The sequence below is a fragment of the Oncorhynchus mykiss genome, chromosome 32, assembly GCF_013265735.2.
Source record: "Oncorhynchus mykiss isolate Arlee chromosome 32, USDA_OmykA_1.1, whole genome shotgun sequence".
Taxonomy (NCBI): Eukaryota; Metazoa; Chordata; class Actinopteri; order Salmoniformes; family Salmonidae; genus Oncorhynchus; species Oncorhynchus mykiss.
Genome location: NC_050572.1, coordinates 31,475,921 through 31,495,925, shown reverse-complemented (window position 1 = coordinate 31,495,925; position 20,005 = coordinate 31,475,921). Strand labels below are relative to the sequence as shown.

Below are 20,005 nucleotides of genomic sequence, written 5' to 3'. Positions count from 1 at the left end.
CATATCTGATATTGGCAGAAAGCTTAAATTCTTGTTAATCTAACTGCAATGTCCAATTTACAGTAGCTATTACAGTGAAAGAATACCAGGCTATTGTTTGAGGAGAGTGCACATTTATGAACTTAAAGTTATTAATAAACCAATTAGGCACATTTGGACAGTCTTGATACAACATTTTGAACAGAAATGCAATGGTTAATTGGATCAGTCTAAAACGTTGCACATACACTGCTGCCATCTAGTGGCCAAAATATAAATTGCACCTGGGCTGGAATAATACATTAAGGTCTTTCTCTTGCATTTCAAAGATGATGGTACAAAATAATTGACATTTTTATTTTACCAGATCTGTGTGTTATATTCTCCTACATTCATTTCACATTTCTACATACTTCAAAGTGTTTCCTTTCAAATGGTATCCAGAATATGCATATCCTTGCTTCAATGCCTGAGCTACAGGCAGTTAGATGTGGGTATGTCAATTTAGGTGAAAATTGAAAAAAAGGGGTGGATCCTGAAGAGGTTCAAGGAGAGACAAATGAAGGTGTGGGGATGAAATAGAAGAATGTCTTCCCAAGAAGAGTGCATGTCAAAATCCAACAGTTTTGTGCCTTTCTGAACCTCTGGGAATTTGCAGACAAAATCATTAGCGTAAACGACTAGTGTTTAGTTGTTGATCTTCACCGACTGGATGAACCAAGCGCTGCTACAGTCACAGGTGAAAGGGTTATCTTGCATTTTCAGGAAATTTAAGGCAGGAAGAGAACATATCACTGCCTCAATAATCTCTGTAACCTCATTCTTATATATACTGATCAAAAATATGAATGCAACATGCAACAATTTCAAAGATTTTACTGAGTTACAGTTCATAAGGAAATCAGTCAATTTAAATAAATTCATCAGCCCCTAATCTATGGATTTCACATGACTGGGAATACAGATATGCCTCTGTTGGTCACAGATACCTTACAAAATAGGGGTGTGGATCAGAAAACCTGTCAGTATCTGGTGTGACCACCATTTACCTCATGCAGCGCGACACATCGCCTTCACATAGCTTTGATCAGGCTGTTGATTGTGGAATGTTGTTCCACTCTTCTTCAATGGCTGTGCAAAGTTACTGGATATTGGAACAGGTTGTCGTACACGACAATGGACCTCATTGGTGAAATGCAATTGTGTTTATTGTCCATATTTTATGCCTGCCCATAACATAACCTCACTGCCACCATGTGGCACTATGTTCACATCGTTGACATCAGCAAACCGCTTGCCCACACGACGCCTTACACGTGGTCTGCAGTTGTGAGGCCAGTCAGTTGCATGTTCTGCCAAATTCTCTAAAATGACGTTGGAGGCGGCTTATGGTAGAGAAAGGAACATCCAATTCTCTGGCAACAGCTCTGGTGGACATTCCTGCAGTCAGCATGCCAACTACACGCTCCCTCAACTTGGACCATGCCTCAGGACTACCTGGCATGATGACTCCTTGCGGTCCCCAGTCCACCTGGCCGTGCTGCTGCTCCAGTTTCAACTGTTCTGCCTGCGGCTATGGAACGGACTGGTCACCCCTCAGAGCCTGGTTCCTCTCTAGGTTTCTTCCTAGGTTTCTGCCTTTATAGGGAGTTTTTCCTTGCCACTGTGCTTCTACATTTGCATTGCTTGCTCTTTGGGGTTTTTGGCTGGGTTTCTGTATAAGCACTTTGTCATCTGCTGATGTAAAAAGGGCTTTATAAATACATTTGATTTGATTTAGGAAACTCTATTCCCTCCTTAATCCTCCACCCCCTCCTCCTCCCTCTCTGTGGACAACTTTGTCAGCCACTTTGAAAAGGTTGCCAACGTCCGCTACTCATTCACTCAGCCTATTGAATCCACTGGTCTCGCTCACCCGTAATTACCCTACGCCTTCACCTCTTTCCCGCCTATCTCTCCAGATGAAATCCTGTGAAATGAAGTGAGGTCTGGCCACCCGATAAACTGTCCGACCCCATCTCCGACCACATCCCCTCCTCAATTCAGACGATCTCTGGAGATCATCTCCCATTCCTAATATCCCTCATCAACTAATCCCTGACCGCTGGCTGCGTTCCCTCTGACTTCAAAATGTCCCGAGTCGCCCCTCTCCTCAAGAAACCAACACTCAACTCATACGAAATAAAAAACTATAGACCTGTATCCCTTCTTTTCTTTCAACATCTGAGCGTGCTGTCTCTGATAAAATGTATTGTTACCTCTCTCAGAACGATCTTCTTGACCCCAACCGCCCTCACAGAGTGCAAAGAACCTTGACGTGACCCTGGACAACACCCTGTCTCTGCAAACATGATAGCAGTGACTTGCTCAGGTCAACATCCATAGAGCACAACCCTACCTCACAGATGAAGTGGCGCAGGTCCTATTCCAGGCACTTGTCCTCTCCTGTCTGGACAACTGCAACTCATTGTTGGCTGGGCTCCCCGCTTGTGCCATTAAACCCCTGCAACTTATCCAGAACGCTGCAGCCTGGTTTTCAACCTTCCCAAGTTCTCTTATGTTACCCCGGTCCTCCGCACACTCCACTGGCTTCCAGTCGAAGCTCACATCCACTATCAGACCATTGTGCTTACCTACAGAACAACAAGAGGAACTGCCCCACCCTACCTTCAGGCTATGCGCAAACCCTACACCCGAACCCGAGCACTCCATTCTACTCACACGGGAGGGCAGCTCCCACTCAGCCCAGTCAAAGCCCTTCTCTGTCCTGGCACCCCAATGGTGGAACCAGCTTCCCCCTGAAGCTAGGACAGCAGAGTCTCTGCCCATCTTCCGAAAACATCTGAAACCCTAACCCTTCAAACAGCATCTTAAATAATCCTCCTTCTCACCTCAACCCTGAACCAGCACTGATAGCTACTTTATTCTGGAAATATTTACTTTCTATGCATGTGAAATGTGGTTGTCCCACCTAGCTAGCTTAAGATGAATGCACTAACTGTAAATTCCTCTGGATAAGAGCGTCTGCTAAATGACTCAAATGTAAATGTAATGACATTTTTGTCCATAATGGGGCCAGAGTCTGAATTAATTTGTTGGGGCAGAGAGGAGGAAGTGCAACCCTTTAGAGATTTGACAGTTTTCCAGAATTTAGCCGGGTTCCCCTTACAATCAGAAATAGTGGTTACATAACAATCCGATTTAATAATCAGATTTTTGATCAGTCTTACACATTGATTTCTCAGTTGCCTAAAAGATTGCCAATCCGGGCCTAAGCTTGTGTTCCTGGCCTTCACCCAGGCAAAATGTATCTTTATAAATGATTTCGAATGCCTCGTTAACTCCTGAATTATCCGATCTACCGTTCACTCTGAGTTTTGAAGGAGGCATGATTATCTACAATAGTATTTTAGACATTAGCAAAAAATATTAAAGCTAAATCCGATTCAACGATAGCTGAGATAAATAAAGATCATGTAAAAAAGCTTGGTCACTAAAGTTTTTAAAGTTCCTCTTAGTGTTGACACGGGGCTTTGATTTATGCATTTTCACATCTCTGACAGACAACTGGGCAATGGTCACTAAAGTCCAGTTGGAAAAACCCACTAGCAACATACTGAACAAAAATATCAATGCAACCGTGGAGGCTGCTGAGGGATGGACGGCTCATAACAATGTCCAGAATGGAGTAAATGGATTGGTAGCAAATATATTTTAATGTGTTTGATTCCATTCCATTCTCTCCATTCCAGCCATTACACTCAATTTCAGCCATTATTATGAGCCGTCCTCCCCTCAGCAGCCTCCACTGAAACTTTGTGTTTGAACAACTGAAGAATTTCTGCACAAACCGTCTCAGGGAAGCTCATCAGCGTGCTCGTCTTCCTCACCGGGGCCTTGACCTGATTGCAGTTCGGTGTCGTAACCGACCTCAGCGGGAAATTGCTCACCTTCAATGGCCACTGGCACGCTGGAGAAGTGTGCTCTTCACGGATGATTCCCGGTTTCAACTGTACTGGAAGGATGGCAGACAGCCCCACGGGCACCATACATGCTATGTTATGGGTGGTGGGGTTATGGTAAAATTGAATGCACAGAGATACCGTGACGGGATTCTGAGGGCCATTGTCGCACCAGTCATCTGCCACCATCACCTCATGTTTCAGCATGATATTGCACAGCCCCATGTCGCAAGGATCTGTACACAATTCCTACAAGCTGAAAATGTCCCAGTTCTTCCTATGGAAACCATCCACACTCACTAGACACGTCATCCATTGAGCACATTTGGGATGCTATGGATCGACATGTACGACAGCGTGTTCCAGTTCCCACCAATATCCAGCAACTTTGCAGACATTGAAGAGGAGTGGGACAAAATTCCACAGGCCACAGTCAACAGCCTGCGAAGGACAGGTGTCGCGCTGCATGAGGCAAATGGCGGTCACACCAGATACCCGATTAGTTTTTTTTATTTGGAGTATTCGTCAAAATATGATCCATTAAGGTAGATTTCGATGGATGTTTAGGATTCGGCAGTGTAGCCTCAGTTATCACCTGAGGCAGTTTTAGCTCAGAGCAAATATCTTTCAGCGTATCTGACACTGACATCCTCCAATCAATATTATAAATCGCCCATAATCAGTAGTTCAGATAGACCATACATGGATAGCAATTCAGAAAAATGAAGGGAGACGAGGGAGGGCGATACACCCCTACTAGTTTCAGCTGGTTATAATGACCAAGGCCCACGTTAAGAACAAGACAATCAAACTGCTTAGTGACCGAGGTAGCAAGAGATCCAGACACATTTAAATTGTCCTTCGTAAATATGGAAACACCGATATCTGTCAATTCTGTCCGATCTGTAAACATAACCAGTTAGAGAGAACTATTCAACCAGGTTTCAGAAATGATTAAAATGTCCACATTTGGATTGAGAAACCATAACTCTAGATTGATAAGCCAAAAATCTTTGTAATCAAATGTATATGTACAAATTCAAGACCACAGCTACGGGATTTCAGGTCAGATGGAGTCTCTAATACAAGCATGCTATGATCAATAGATAATGTAAGGAGTGACGCTGGAGAGGAGAAGCAGGTTTTAATAGGGAACAGACATACAGTGGGGCAAAAATGTATTTAGTCAGCCACCAATTGTGCAAGTTCTCCCACTTAAAAAGATGAGAGAGGCCTGTAATTGTCATCATAGGTACAATTCAACTATGACAGAAAAAATTAGAAAAAAAATCCAGAAAATCACATTGTAGGATTTTTTATGAATTTATTTGCAAATTATGGTGGAAAATAAGTATTTGGTCACCTACAAACAAGCAAGATTTGACTCTCACAGACCTGTAACTTCTTCTTTAAAAGGATCCTCTGTCCTCCACTCGTTACCTGTATTAATGGCACCTGTTTGAACTTGTTATCAGTATAAAAGTCACCTGCCCACAACCTCAAACAGTCACACTCCAAACTCCACTATGGCCAAGACCAAAGAGCTGTCAAAGGACACCAGAAACAAAATTGTAGACCTGCACCAGGCTGGGAAGACTGAATCTGCAATAGGTAAGCAGCTTGGTTTGAAGCGTATGCTTTCGGCTTTCGGCTTTTTCCTTTTCTCTGTTTTGCTAGTCCTCCCGGTTTTGATCCTTGCCTGCCTTGACTCTGAACCTGCCTGACCATGCTGCCTGCCCTGACCTCGAGCCTGCCTGCCACTCTGTACCTCCTGGACTCTGACCTTGTTATGATCTTTTGCCTGTCCACGACCATTCTCTTGCCTGCCCCTTGGATTATAATAAATATCAGACTCGAACCAACTGCCTCCCGTGTTTGCATCTGGGTCTCGTCCTGTGCCCTTATAGTAACAGCTACATCTCAACATCAACTGTTCAGAGGAAACTGTGTGAATCAGGTCTTCATGGCTGAATTGCTGCAAAGAAACCGCTACTAAAGAACAAAAGAACACAAATAATAAGAAGAAACATGAGCAATGGACATTAGACCGGTGGAAACCTGTCCTTTTGAGTCCAAATTTGAGATTTTTGGTTCCAAACGCCGTGTCTTTGTGAGACGCAGAGTAGGTGAACGGATGATCTCCGCATGTGTGGTTGCCACTATGGAGAAGGTGTGATGGGGTGGGGGTGCTTTGCTGGTGACACTGTCAATGATTTATTTATTATTCAAGGCACACTTAACCAGCATGGCTACCACAGCATTCAGCAGCGATACGCCATCCCATCTGGTTTGCGTAATTTGTTTTTCAACATGGCAATGACCCAAAACATACCTCCAGGCTATGTAAGGGCTATTTGACCAAGGAGAGTGGATTGCAGCATCAGATGACCTGGCCTCCGCAATCACCCGACCTCAACCCAGTTAAGATGGGTTGGGATGAGTTGGACCACAGAGTGAAGGAAAGCAGCTAACAACTGCTCAGCATATGTGGGAACTCCTTCAAGACTGTTTGGAAAAGCATTTCAGGTGACTACCTCATGAACCTGGTTGAGAGAATGCAAAGCTGTCATCAAGGCAAAGAGTGGCTACTTTGAAGAATCTTAAATATATTTTGATTTAACACGTTTTGCTTACTACGTGATTCCATATGTGTTAGTTCATAGTTATGATCTCTTCACACACATTTCCAAAGCCAAATATACACTAGTTGCATACCAGGTTGACATTGAATATTCCTGAGTGGTCTAGTTATAGTTTTTACTTGAAAATGGCCGTCTAGCAATGACTTGACAGAGCTTGAATAATTTTATTAAGAACAATGGGCAAATGTTATAAAATCCAGGTGTGTAAAGCTCTTAGAGACTTACCCAGAAAGACTCACAGCTGTGATTGCTGCCGAAGGTGATTCTAACATGTATTGATTGCTTTGTGGGGGATGAATTTAATTAAAAATATATATATTTTTCTTCCACTTTGACATAATAGTATTTTGTTTGGATTGTTGACAAAAAATTACAAATACATTTTAACTAAATGTGGAAAAAGTCAAGGGTTGTGAATCCTTTCTGGAGGGCAATTTACATTTTTGTGAATTAGATTTTTTTTTCTCTAATTTAAAACTTCTTAGGGATAGCCCCCTTTGTCAATTTTCGCCTAAAATGACATACCCAAATCTGTCTGTAGCTCAGGCCCTGAAGAAAGGATAGGAATTTTCTTTGTACCATTTGAAAGGAAACCATTTGAAGTTTGTGGAAATGTGAATTGAATGTAGGAGAAAATACTAAGAAAAAAAAACTACTTTTATTTTTCTACCACCATCTTTGAAATGCAACAAAGGTCCCAAATCTAGGCATCACTCTGGTTGTAATTCCGATGGTGTCCACACATAGGAAGAATGTCCAGACCAGATGCTCAATATAGACTATCTTCTTTATTCCTCAATGAGGCACGAACTCATTTGTTCTGCTTGCATGTTTGTGTTTTTTCTCTGAGCCTCGGTCTGTTACAATGTTGTCTCTGTTACAGTTGATATGACTTTAACCCCCTGCCATCGCTAGACTGAAGCTTCTTCCCCGTTATGCCCTGGCTGCTGTGTCAACCACAGCCCGAGCTCGGTCTGGCCATGACTGCCAACTGTTCCAGCCTCTGTCAGAGTTCCCAATTGGATGGGACCTTTATTGGATTGGACGCTTAAGACCACATCAGGCCTGCTTCCATCGGATTCTTAAACCGATGCAGGGACTGGTCTCTTGACATGGACAGAATCTGAACATTCAGCTCAATTGCCAGAGAGAAATAGACTCCTCATTTGGTTCCTTTTCCTTTCATGTTTCATCGTTAAATCTGTGGGAAAGTATCTGCCTTGTCAGCCAATTATTTAAGTGCTGTGTGACTAACTTTTTTCAAATTGCTACACAGTACAAATAAAAGCAGTCAGTGTCTTTGAGCTGTTTTTTTTTTACTGTGTTTGTACGTGTTGTTTGTAGTTACTCTATATCCTCATTATTTCAAGATTATATACTGTAACGATGGACATTTGTAACCTGTAGATTAGACTACAAGTATGTGGGTTGTTGTGCCCTACTATGATACAAAATGCAATTGTATGCATAGACTGCCCCACTTGTAAGGTCTAAAAATAACTAAACATGGCAAGTTCATTGGCTAAAAGGACAAAGCACAATAACACATTGGTATTAACTCAGAAGATGTTGGTTCTCAACTGCTTTTATAAAGACATTCAACTGACTAGAAACAAGACAGGCAATGTAACTGAACATTTCTTTCTCGCCCCAAAAACAATGTCATTGTCATATTTTAAAGCACACCAAACAATACATGGTAACACACAAAGACCAACCCGCTCCTCTAAAATACAAAGCAACCAAAACAACACAATACATTTTACTGCATCAGAGACCCCGTTACAGAACCCATGGGAGTACATTCATAGTGGACATATACCGTATGCAGACGGACCTGACTTGGAATCGCCTTAATAATGTACTATTCTGATCTGATTGAGAAAAAAATATATTACAACCAACTGGTCTCTTACAACCTGGTAAAGACATTTTTCACGACAAGAAAACAATGGGAAAGACATATTTTGGATGTTATCTGGTCAGATTAAAACTAGACAAAGACATATTTTTCTGGTTGCTAAAAATAGCCAGTATGCAACCTGACCATGACCTCATAAAATAGATTATACTGACATCATTGAAATCAGATTAAGCCTGACATTGGGTGAGTTACTGCTGATCAATAACTTGTCTCCCTGACATTACACAGACCTGTTATCATTTACCATGTCTCATTACTAATCCTGATCATTTCAGGAGTATTGGCTTTGGCCTTAGGTGATAAATGATCAAACATTTAGACTTAAGTTGGAAAGGGGAAAATCTCACTGATAAGATTAAGGTTTAGGGGCGTTCAACTGAGAGCACATTCACATGGTCCATAGCGCTGGTTGGCAAATGGGTGCCTACTGCCTATCAGTGATGCTCCACTTATAAGCTAGGTGGTGCAGTTGTTCCCTTTCAACTGAGCAGAACCACCCAAAAGGACAAAGAGTACAGTTGTTTGTGACATGTTTGCAAATCACAAGCCAAAGAAGTCAACTTTGAGATTTTTTAAATATACTGAACAAAAATATCAACGCAACATGCAAGAATTTCAAAGATTTTACCGAGTTATAGTTCATATAAGGAAATCAGTAAATTAAAATAAATTTGTTAGACCCTAATCTATGGATTTCACATGACTGGGTATACAGATATGCATCTGTTGGTCCCAGATACCTTCAAAAAAAGGTAGGGGCGTGGATCAGAAAACCAGTCAGTATCTAGTGTGACCATTTGCCTCATGCAGCACGACACATCTCCTTCGCATAGAGTTGATCAGGTTGTTGATTGTGGCCTGTGGAATGTTGTCCCACTCCTCTTCAATGGCTGTGCGAAGTTGTTGGATATTGGCGAGTACTGGAACATGCTGTCGTAAACGTCGATGCAGAACTTCCCAAACATGCTCAATAGGTGACATGTTTGGTGAGAATGAAGGCAATGGAAGAACTGGGACATTTTCAGCTTCCAGGAATTGTGTACAGATCTTTGCGACATGGGGCCGTGCATTATCATGCTGAAACATGAGATGATGGCGGCAGATGAATGGCACGACAATGGGCCTCACGATCTCGGCGCATTCAAATTGACATCGATAAAATGCAATTGTGTTCGTTGTCCATAGCTTATGCCTGCCCATACCATAACTCCACTGCCACCATGGGGCCTCACACATGGTCTGCTGTTGTGAGGCCGGTTGGACATACTGCCAAATTCTCTAAAATTATTTTAGAGGTGGCTTATGGTAGAGAAATTAACATTAAATTCTCTGGCAACAGTTCTGGTGTAAATTCCTGCAGTCAGCATGCCAATTGCTTGCTCCCTCAACACTTTAAACACCTGTGGCATTGTGTGACAAAACTGCACATTTTAGAGTGGCCTTTTATTGTCCCCAGCACAAGGTGCACCTCTAATGATCACGTTGTTTAATCAGCTTCATGACAGGCCACACCTGTCAGGTGGGTAGATTATCTTGGTAAAGGAGAAATGCTCACTAACAGGGATGTAAAGAAATGTGTGCACAAAATATGAGAGAAATAATATGATTGTGTGTATGGAAAATGTCGGGGATCTTTTATTTTAGCTCATGAAACATGGTACCAACACTATACATGTTGCGTTTATTTTTTGTTCAGTGTATATATTTTTCATTGTACTGTGTATGTCATTTAGTAGGACTCCCATTCTGAAAATATTCACTTTTCCCATCAGTAACAGTAAGAGAAGTGAAGAGCTAGACATCCTCATTCTTTTGTACCCTTGTGTGTGAAAGTTGTTTTGACATCATCTTGTAAGTAAAGGAAAAAGGATCATTAGAAAATATGAAACTCAAAATGAGTCTGGAATATAAGAACTTAATGTGAGAGGGCTAGCTGGTTATAAGTAACCATCTGTCTATAAGTGACCATCTGTCTTATGTAACATATCATACTAAATGGAGTGTCTTGGATTTACGTATAGAATAAATCGAAATGCTCTGAGAACAGGTTGCGACAATATTAATTCACCCAGAAGTTGTCACTTATGGCCAAATCTAACTCTCCATTCTTCCTTGTCATCGCAGTTTATTTTGAGCAGACTAAAGCAATGAATTGTTTTTTATGACCAAAAAGATTCTGAACAGTCCTGTTGAATACATATGTCCTGTTGAATGCTAATTCACAACTTAACAGCCATAAGTGTCCATTTGAGACATTTCACCAATGTCAATTAGATAGCCCGCATTGGCATGGTGGTGATTACCTCCACTACTTCCTCCTAAAGCACATAGCCAGGCAGGCTGTAGAGCACACTTTGTGGACTGGTATTATTATGGGGAACTGAGCATTACACTATGAATCAGGTTTGAGGAGTTGAAGTAACTTTGGTCAACTCGGGATAAGTGGTGACACGAATATGGCTCTAGCCAGTAACATTTCTATGGCAACCAATCCTTCAGAAGTATCCTGCTCCCGGGCAGGCTAACTCGGGGCTTGTCCCACTTCTATTGAATGAAGTGTTTGAGCCGAAGGACCAATCAAATTCTTGTGTTAAAAATAGTAACACATTTGAAACTTCACATGCAGTAAAACTTTCGTATGACTTAATACTATTTTTGTATCGTTAGGAGTGGGGAATCATGGGACTTGTGCATTGATAAGCACAACAAACAAACAAACACAATATGTGTAAAAAATATAAAAACCGTCTAGTTGCCCATTTCACACCATAGCCTGCTGAATTTGCAGGTAAATTGATTTTGGCAAAAATGTAAATGTGGCACTGACTCGCCCACGGATTGATGTTTCAGCATTGTCTCAATGAAGAGTTCGGAGTTCGACTAGCCATGTACGACATGAACGCGCAGTTCAAGAAGTTAGGTAATTTCAGAAATGCCGGAGTACATCTAGCTACATTCGTAGTATACCCCTCTGGCCTCCACTTGATTATTGTTCAATTATATAGATATAGAACAAACTGATATTGTGATACAGAACAAACACCACCGTGAAACAAATAGAATAAAGCCTGTGAAGGCTTCACATAACACTAAGGCCTCTCTACATGTTAGAGAACACCAAGTCAGTCACAAAGTGAAATAACCACAACATAACACATTGGACTACTCTCGTCACGATAAACAACAGGTCCAACAAGATTGTCCCAAAATGTTCGTTCTTGAAAGCGACAGTTCCAACTCTTGAACACTGGGTGGAGATGTTCGCCAAATGCCCATCGTCCTTGCCAATCGGAGGAGGTGGGGCCTCACCATTCGGCACACGGCGGTGTAACAGTGATAGCTTTCCTTTGGTTGGAGAGGTACAAGTCTAAAGCTGTCCATGGAAGGTCAACGTTGATAGCTTATGCACCATAGTAGGTCAATCTAGAGAGAGCGTTTCCACCTAAAGGAGCCAAGGAATGCCCCTGAAGAGCAGTGAGACTGAGTCGATGAGACTATCATTCTGGAGGGGGTTGTCAGGAGTTTGTTTGTGGCTTATTTCTATTTCACCCCATTCCTATGTGTATCTGTACGCATGTCTGTTCCTTTTACCTCAGTCCTCCCTTGCCTACCTCTCTTTTCTACGGCATCTTTCCAATACTGTCTGTCTAATTCTCTCTCTCTACTAAGCCATGTTGTTGATGCTCTCCCCCAGTAGCCAGTAGGTCTTCATCCTCCCTTTGCCCTTCATCTCCACGTCTCCTCTCAGCTCCAGCTGGAAACAGTTGAAGTCGTCCAGCACCGAGCACGTGGCCTCCGACACGTGGATCTTCAGGGCTGAGGGATGAGAACATGACAGAAATGTGGTCATTTAAACCAGAGAAGGAATAGTGTTTGTCCTGATAGGTCATGGGATAGTAGATAAAAGAGGTTGGTCACTCTCACCCTCCCCATTGGACTCCATGCGAGAGGCTGTGTTGACTGTATCTCCAAACAAACAGAACCGAGGCATCTTCAGTCCTACGACGCCAGCACATACAGGGCCTGGAGAGAACACACAGACAACCTATTTCAATATTCCACAGACTCCAATGATTCCACAGTGTCAGAAAACAAATACAGTATTGCTTGAACTCTACAATCCTGCCCCCACCACTGCTCACCACTGTGGATGCCACTGCGCAGACGGAGCTGCTGAGCAGGTCGGTGGCGGATCCTGAAGGAGTGTACGGCCTCCAGCAGGGCCAGGGACATACGGGCGATCTCTCGGCCGTGCAGCTTGCCGTTCCTCACCGGCAGCCCAGACACCACCATGTACGCATCACCTATCGTTTCCACCTGAGGACGCCACAGAGAGAGCGAGACGGTCACACTGTCACTAGGGTTCTTAAAGGTACATTTTTCAACTCCATGTTTGTCGTCTCCAGCGCCACCCCAACATCAACATATGAAAATGGTGCATTTCTATGTTTTGTAGTAAAAAAGATAGAGGAAGAAAAGTGTTTCCAATGATATCATCGGTGTGCATCGTGTGAGTAGGCATTGTCTACTAATTGGTTTATGATGTCATTCTCCACCCGGCACAGCCAGAAGAGGACTGGCCACCCCTCATAGCCTGGTTTCTTCCTAGGTTTTGGCCTTTCTAGGGAGTTTTTCCTAGCCACTGTGCTTCTACACCTGCATTGCTTGCTGTTTGGAGTTTTAGGCCGGGTTTCTGTACAGCACTTTGATATATCAGCTGATGTAAAAAGGGCTATATAAATTAATTTGATTAGATTGGAAATACATCTTAATTTACCTTTTTTACAACAAAACATACAAAAGTGCCATTTTCACATATGTTGATGTTGGGGTGGTGCTGGAGATGATAAATTTGAAGTTGAAATTATTACAAATTTCCCTTTAAATATGTCCCTAACCCAGTGGTGGGTAAGTGTAGTACAGGAGGACCGCAGTGTGTCCAGGTCTTTGTGACATTCTAGCTCCAACACAGCTGATTCAACTAATCCTCAAGCACTTGATTAGCTGAATCAGCTGTATTAATGCTGGACTGGAACAAAAGCTTGCACACCCTGTGACCATGTGTGAATAAACAAGGTTTAGACTCTGACTTCACCTTGTAAACATCGAAGTTGTCGATGATGGCATCGAAACACGTGTAGAGGTCATTCAATAGGGTCACCACCTATGGGAAAACATGAAGATTATTAGCCCCTGCATAAAATATGTTTCCTTTCAGTAGAATAACAGTTTATTCATTTGCCGAGCAATATAAGGCATTTTCAATACAGTCAACTTCTGAAAAGTGCACATTGAACACAAGTATGCTGAAATAGAGTGCAGTTCATCGGGCCCAACTCAAATATATTATTTTAATTTGCTCTGAAAATCGGCATACTCCACTTCTCATTCATGACAGCCCAAAGCCATTGCATATCAGGAGTAGACTGTACTGGCAAATTGCTGTTGACTACGTTCATTTTGGACTGACCTGCATGGGCGTGCTCTCTGCTGAGATGGCGGTAAAGCCCACGATGTCACTGAAGTAGATGGTGACTGAGTCAAAGGCCTCAGCCTGCACTGTCTCCCCTCTCTTCAACTGCTCTGCTACAGAGCTATGTAAGACAGTGTTAATCAGAGTGAGTAGGCTGTGTGTGTGTGTGCGTGTGCAAGAGAGTATGTGTGTGTGTGTGAGTGAGTGATTCAGTTTAATCACCAAATTATGTTTGGATTATTCGTCCTCTGCAGAGTGGAGCCTCTGAGTATTTCTGTGTGGGGGTGTGTTTGTGTCATTTTTTTTTGTCACAACTCAGTGGATATACTGCATTCAAAATCATTGAGGACAACACAAAAAAGTTGAACTACATATTTCCATTGTGATCATCTTCATAGACTCACTGTGGAAGTATCTGGTAGAGCAGTGCCTCGGCCTTGCGTTTCTCTTCATGGTAAGCCTGTGTTCTTTCCTCCACCAGTTCTTCCAGGTTATTGGCGTACTGCTCCATACGAGACAACAGGTTGTCCAGGATATTAGACCCATAACCTCTGGGGAGGGAATGATGGAGAGGGGAGTAAAGGACAGGTAACACATTGGAGGGAGGATTGGAAGATAATGGTCAGAGCAGTGCAAACCTGTTGTTGTGAGTATAAAAAGTCACTGGGGATAATAAATACATGCTTGTGTGTGGAGTGTTATTTTGAATGCAGAGGAAGGAAGATCTCTAAAGTGAGTGGATGGGTATAAGTGCGTGTCTGTAGATCAGGAACCATAGAAAGTGCATGGCGTCAAGAGAGGTTTAAGCAGTGCGTACAGAAATCGAGTACCTGTTGTGTTTGCGCAGCAGCAGCTTGATGTGGTGGAACTCGGGCCTCTCGTTCACGTCCTCGCTCCAGCAGCGCTGCATGAGCTGGCCCACCTCTTCACTGTGGCTCTGGGGGCAGAGGGAGGGCCGCAGGTAGGGCCACTGGCCCAGGGCCACACGCTCTACAATCTCTGGTAGAGAGAAAGAGGGAGGGAGGAAGAAAGGGGGATGTGCGAATTCATATAACCATTTTGTACTAAGGCACACATCAATTTCAGAGAGAGAACGACAGATAGAGAAGCAGAGAGAGAGAGAGAGGTGGAGTTCAAGGGAGCTTCATTTAGAAAAGTTACACAGCCCTTGGACAGGCAAGCCTCTTTTCCTTTCACATAACAAGAACACGACACGTTAAAATATCCCCAAGGTGACAGTAAAACCAGCCTCTTTCCCATGGTCAATAGTTTCAGAGACATAACTCTGTCATCTAATCTCTCCATCTCCTTCCTTTCTTCCCTCTCTCCGTTTCCTTTCTTTTCTGTTCCGAAGAAGGAGGGCGGCACTCGAAACGCAGCGCCATGCCAATAGACTTGAATATGGAAGATGAAAGGCAATGCAGAATGAGGTTGAAAGAAATGATGTGTTCTGTTAAATGCGTCAATACTGTATCTGGGTCACCTCCCGTGTTTACTCTATATCAGCTCTTCTTCATTTCATAAACCAACAATATTTCCACCCGGGGACCGGGCTCTTCCAGTGCTAATGGCCTGAACTCATTGTCCATCCCCCTTCTCTCTTCTCATTTCATTTATTTTACTCTTATTTTTCGTTCCCAACTTCTGTCTCGTGTCTCACACATAAATGATATGACCCACCCACCTCTTCAATTCAATGTGTATATAACTGCCGTAAGTGTGCTAGCTTAGCATTTGGCGCTGCCTCCCTGAACCAGGGTCCCCTACCTCAGTGGTTCCCAATCTAGGGGGCGCCAACATTTTGTAGGGGTGCACGGGACCTTCCTTTTTAAAATATTTTTAAAAAATACACAATTAACGATTGTTTATATCGATCGAAAATGACGCATACAACTTGTCTCTAAGACATTCATATGAAGCTGAGCTACGACCTTCTAAAGTCGAGTAGTGAAAGAAATTGGAATTGGCTTAGGACGTTATCTTATACAATGTGTCACTGTCGCTATCAATTGATCTAATCACTTTCTGTAAAAGAGAATATGCATAATTAAATTAAGTGTTCATATAAATTATCATAATAAAACATATTCGGTAGCGGAATAACATTTTGGGAAATTGGGTCTAGACTTTATTTCCTTAAGCATTATTATCATAATTATAATAATTATTGTTATTATTATCATTAAATAGCCTACCTAAAAGATGAGTCTTGTTAAACTACAAAGGAATTGCAGGAAAGCTTCAAAGAATACTTTTCCTAGGTCCCTCAAATGAAACAAAACCAAGCTGGTGGTGTATTTAAAATAGACAATCTCAATAATGAAAATGTTGATGACAAAGAATGTTGATGACAAAGAAAATGACAATGAAAATGTGAAACAGGGGGCCCTTGGGGAAAAGGTTGGGAACCCCTGCTCTACCTCACCAACACATGTGACCGTCCGCTCCACAACGTACCAACCGATTGAGCTATAGAAAATGGTACAGTATTTTAATGCGCTTTCATAAAAGCATGCCTAGGCATTATTACATTTTTTTAAAATGTAACCTTTATTTAACCAGGTAGGCTAGTTGAGAACACGTTCTCATTTACAACTGCGACCTGGACAAGATAAAGCAAAGCAGTTTGACACATACAACAACACAGAGTTACACATGGAATAAACAAACATACAGTCCATAATGCAGTAGAAAAAGTCTATATACAGTGTGCAAATGAAGTAAGATAAGGGAAGTAAGGCAATAAATAGGCCATATATAGCAATTAAACACTGGAGTGAGATGTACAGAAGATGAATGTGCAAGTAGAGATACTGGGGTGCAAAGGAGCAAAATAAATAAATAAATAAATACAGTATGGGGATGAGGTAGTTGGATGGGCTATTTACAGATGGGCTATGTACAGGTGCAGTGATCTGTGAGCTGCTCTGACAACTGGTGCTTTAAGTTAGTGAGGTAGATGTGAGTCTTCAGCTTCAGTGATTTTTGCAGTTCGTTCCAGTCATTGGCAGCAGATAACTGGAAGGAAAGGTGGCCAGTGAGGAATTGGCTTTGGGGGTGACCAGTGAAATATACCTGCTGGAGCGCGTGCTACAGGTGGGTGCTGCTATGGTGACCAGTGAGCTGAGATAAGGTGGAGCTTTACCTAGCAGAGACTTGTAGATGACCTGGAGCCAGTGGGTTTGGCAACGAGTATGAAGCAAGGGCCAGCCAACGAGAGCATACAGGTCGCAGTGGTGGGTAGTATATGGGGCTTTGGTGAAAAACGGATGGCATTGTGATAGACTGCCTCCAATTTTCTGAGTAGTGTTGGAGGCTATTTTGTAAATGACATCGCCGAAGTCGAGGATTGGTAGGGTAGTCAGTTTTACGAGGGTATGTTTGACAGCATGAGAGAAAGAGGCTTTGTTGCAAAATAGGAAGCTGATTCTAGATGTAATTTTGGATTGGAGATGCTTAATGTGAGTCTGGAAGGAGAGTTTACAGTCTAACCAGACACCTAGGTACAGTGGGGCAAAAAAAGTATTTAGTCAGCCACCAATTGTGCAAGTTCTCCCACTTAAAAAGACGAGAGAGGCCTGTAATTTTCATCATAGGTACACTTCAACTATGACAGACAAAATGAGAGAAAAAATCCAGAAAATCACATTGTAGGATTTTTAATGAATTTATTTGCAAATTATGGTGGAAAATAAGTATTTGGTCACCTACAAACAAGCAAAATTTCTGGCTCTCACAGACCTGTAACTTCTTCTTTAAGAGGCTCCTCTGTCCTCCACTCGTTACCTGTATTAATGGCACCTGTTTGAACTTCTTTTCAAAATGATTTGTGTTCTACACAGAAGGTTATATAGTCCAGGTCTCTCTTGAAAAATAGTTTTTATCTCAATGAGACTAACCTAGATAAATAAAGGTCATATTTATTTGTACAATATTGTGCAATGAAACGCTTTGTCTTTCCCAAAAATAATCAAAATAAAAGACGCCAACCTCATTCATTTTTATTTTATTTTCATTGTTCCAAGTGCCCATCCATATTTGTCTGTACTTTCATCTTTAACCCTAACCGTATTTACCTTGATATATATTCTTATATAATTGCAGTGCCTTCAGAAAGTATTCATACCCCTTGACTTATTCCACATTTAGTTGTTACAGCCTGAATTCAAAATGGATTAAATAGATTTTTTCTCCCTCCCCATCTACAAAAAATACCCCATAATGTTTCTAGAAATGTTTGCATATTTATTGAAAAGGAAATACAGAAATAACTCATTTACATAAGTAAATGTCAATACTTTGTAGAAGCACCTTTGGCAGTGATTACAGCTGTGAGCTTTCCACACCTGGACTGTGCAACATTTTCCCATTATTGTTTTCAAAATTCTTCAAGCTCTGTCAAATTGGTTGTTGATCAGTGCTAGACAACCATTTTCAGGTCTTTCCATAGATTTTCAAGCAGATTTAAGTCAAAACTGCAACTCGGCCACTCAGGAATATTCACAGTCTTCTTGGTAAGCAACTCCAGTGTAGATTTGGCCTTCTGTTTTAGGCTATTGTCTTGCTGAAAGGTGAATTAATCTCCCAGTATCTGGTAGAAAGCAGACTGAAGCAGGTTTTCTTACAGGATTTTGCCTGTGCTTAGCTCCATTTTGTTTCTTTTTTATCCTGAAAAACTCCCCAGTCATTAACAATTACAAGCATACCCATAACATGATGCAGCCACCACTATGCTTGAAAATATGGAGAGTGGTACTCAGTAATGTGTTGTATATGATTTGCCCAAAAAATAACACATTGTATTTAGGACAAAAATGTAATTGCTTTGCCACATTTTTTGCAGTTATACTTGAGTGCCTTGTTTCAATCAAGCTTCCTTATTTTCACCTCGTCAATGAGGTTAGTATTGTGGAGTAACTACACTGTTGCATGTTGTTGATCCATCTTCAGTGTTCTCCTATCGCAGCCATTACACTCTAACTATTTTAAAGTCACCACTGGCCTCATGGTAAAATCCCTGTATCTTTTAGTGAAATTGGTAACTTCACAATGCACAATTCACGTGTGCTTTTTTCCCCGTTACCCATCTACCAATAGGCGCCCTTCTTTGCGAGGCATTGGAAAACCTCCCTGGTCTTTGTGGTTGAATCTGTGTTTGAAATGCACTGCTTGACTGAGGGATAATGGTGTGGGGTGCAGAGATGAGGTAGTCATTCAAAAATCATGTTAAACACTATTATTGCACACAGAGTGAGTCCATGCAACTTAAATGTTTCCTCCTGAACATATTTAGGCTTACTTATTGACTCAAGATATTTCATCTTTTCATTTTTAAATAATTGGTAAACATTTTTAAAAACATAATTCCACTTTGGCGTTATGGAGTACTGTGTGTAGGCCAGTGACAACAAAAAAATCTCAATTGAATCAATTTTAAATTCAGGCTGCAATACAAAAACGTGGAAAAAGTCAAGGGGTGTAAATACTTTCGGAAGGCACTGTACATGCCTGTCCTTGCCTGAAGAACACGCACAGACATACAAATATTTTCAGGAGACTGAAAGGATTTGGCATGGGTCCCCAAATCCTCAAAAAGTTATACAGCTGCACCATCGAGAGCATCCTGACCGGTTGCATCACCGACTGGTGTGGCAACTGCTCGGCATCTGACTGTAAGGCGATACAGAGGGCAGTGCGTATGGCCCAATGCATCACTGGGGTCGAACTCCCTGACATCCAGGACCTGTATACTAGGTGGTGTCAGAGGAAGGCCCAAAAAGTTGTCAAAGACTCCAGTCACCCAAGTCATAGACTCTTCTCTCTGCTACCGCACGGAAAGCAGTACCAGAGCACCAAGTCTAGGACCAAAAGGCTCCTTAACAGCATCTACCCCCAAGCCATAAGACAGCTGAACAATTAATCAAATGACCACCTGGATTTTACATTGACCCCCCCCTCCCCTTTGTTTTTACACTGCTGCTACTCGCTGTTTATTATTTATGCATAGTCACTTTACAAATGACCT

The 20,005-nt window shown here is 42.0% G+C and overlaps 1 protein-coding gene across 3 annotated transcripts in view; it reads right to left on the bottom strand.

The window, feature by feature from the left end:
• Window positions 1-10,191: 10,191 nt before the first annotated feature.
• LOC110488277 (atrial natriuretic peptide receptor 1) overlaps window positions 10,192-20,005 on the bottom strand; it is a 115,024-nt gene continuing 105,210 nt past the window's right edge. For all 3 annotated transcript variants that reach the window (XM_021560440.2, XM_021560441.2, XM_036970964.1), the window contains 7 exons: window positions 14,811-14,979; window positions 14,385-14,531; window positions 13,978-14,101; window positions 13,603-13,671; window positions 12,650-12,824; window positions 12,432-12,530; window positions 10,192-12,323 (listed from right to left, as the gene is read on the bottom strand). In XM_021560440.2, coding sequence (XP_021416115.1) covers window positions 12,172-12,323; window positions 12,432-12,530; window positions 12,650-12,824; window positions 13,603-13,671; window positions 13,978-14,101; window positions 14,385-14,531; window positions 14,811-14,979 — 935 coding nt within the window. In that variant the 3' untranslated portion in view covers window positions 10,192-12,171. The remainder of the gene's footprint in view (window positions 12,324-12,431; window positions 12,531-12,649; window positions 12,825-13,602; window positions 13,672-13,977; window positions 14,102-14,384; window positions 14,532-14,810; window positions 14,980-20,005) is intronic.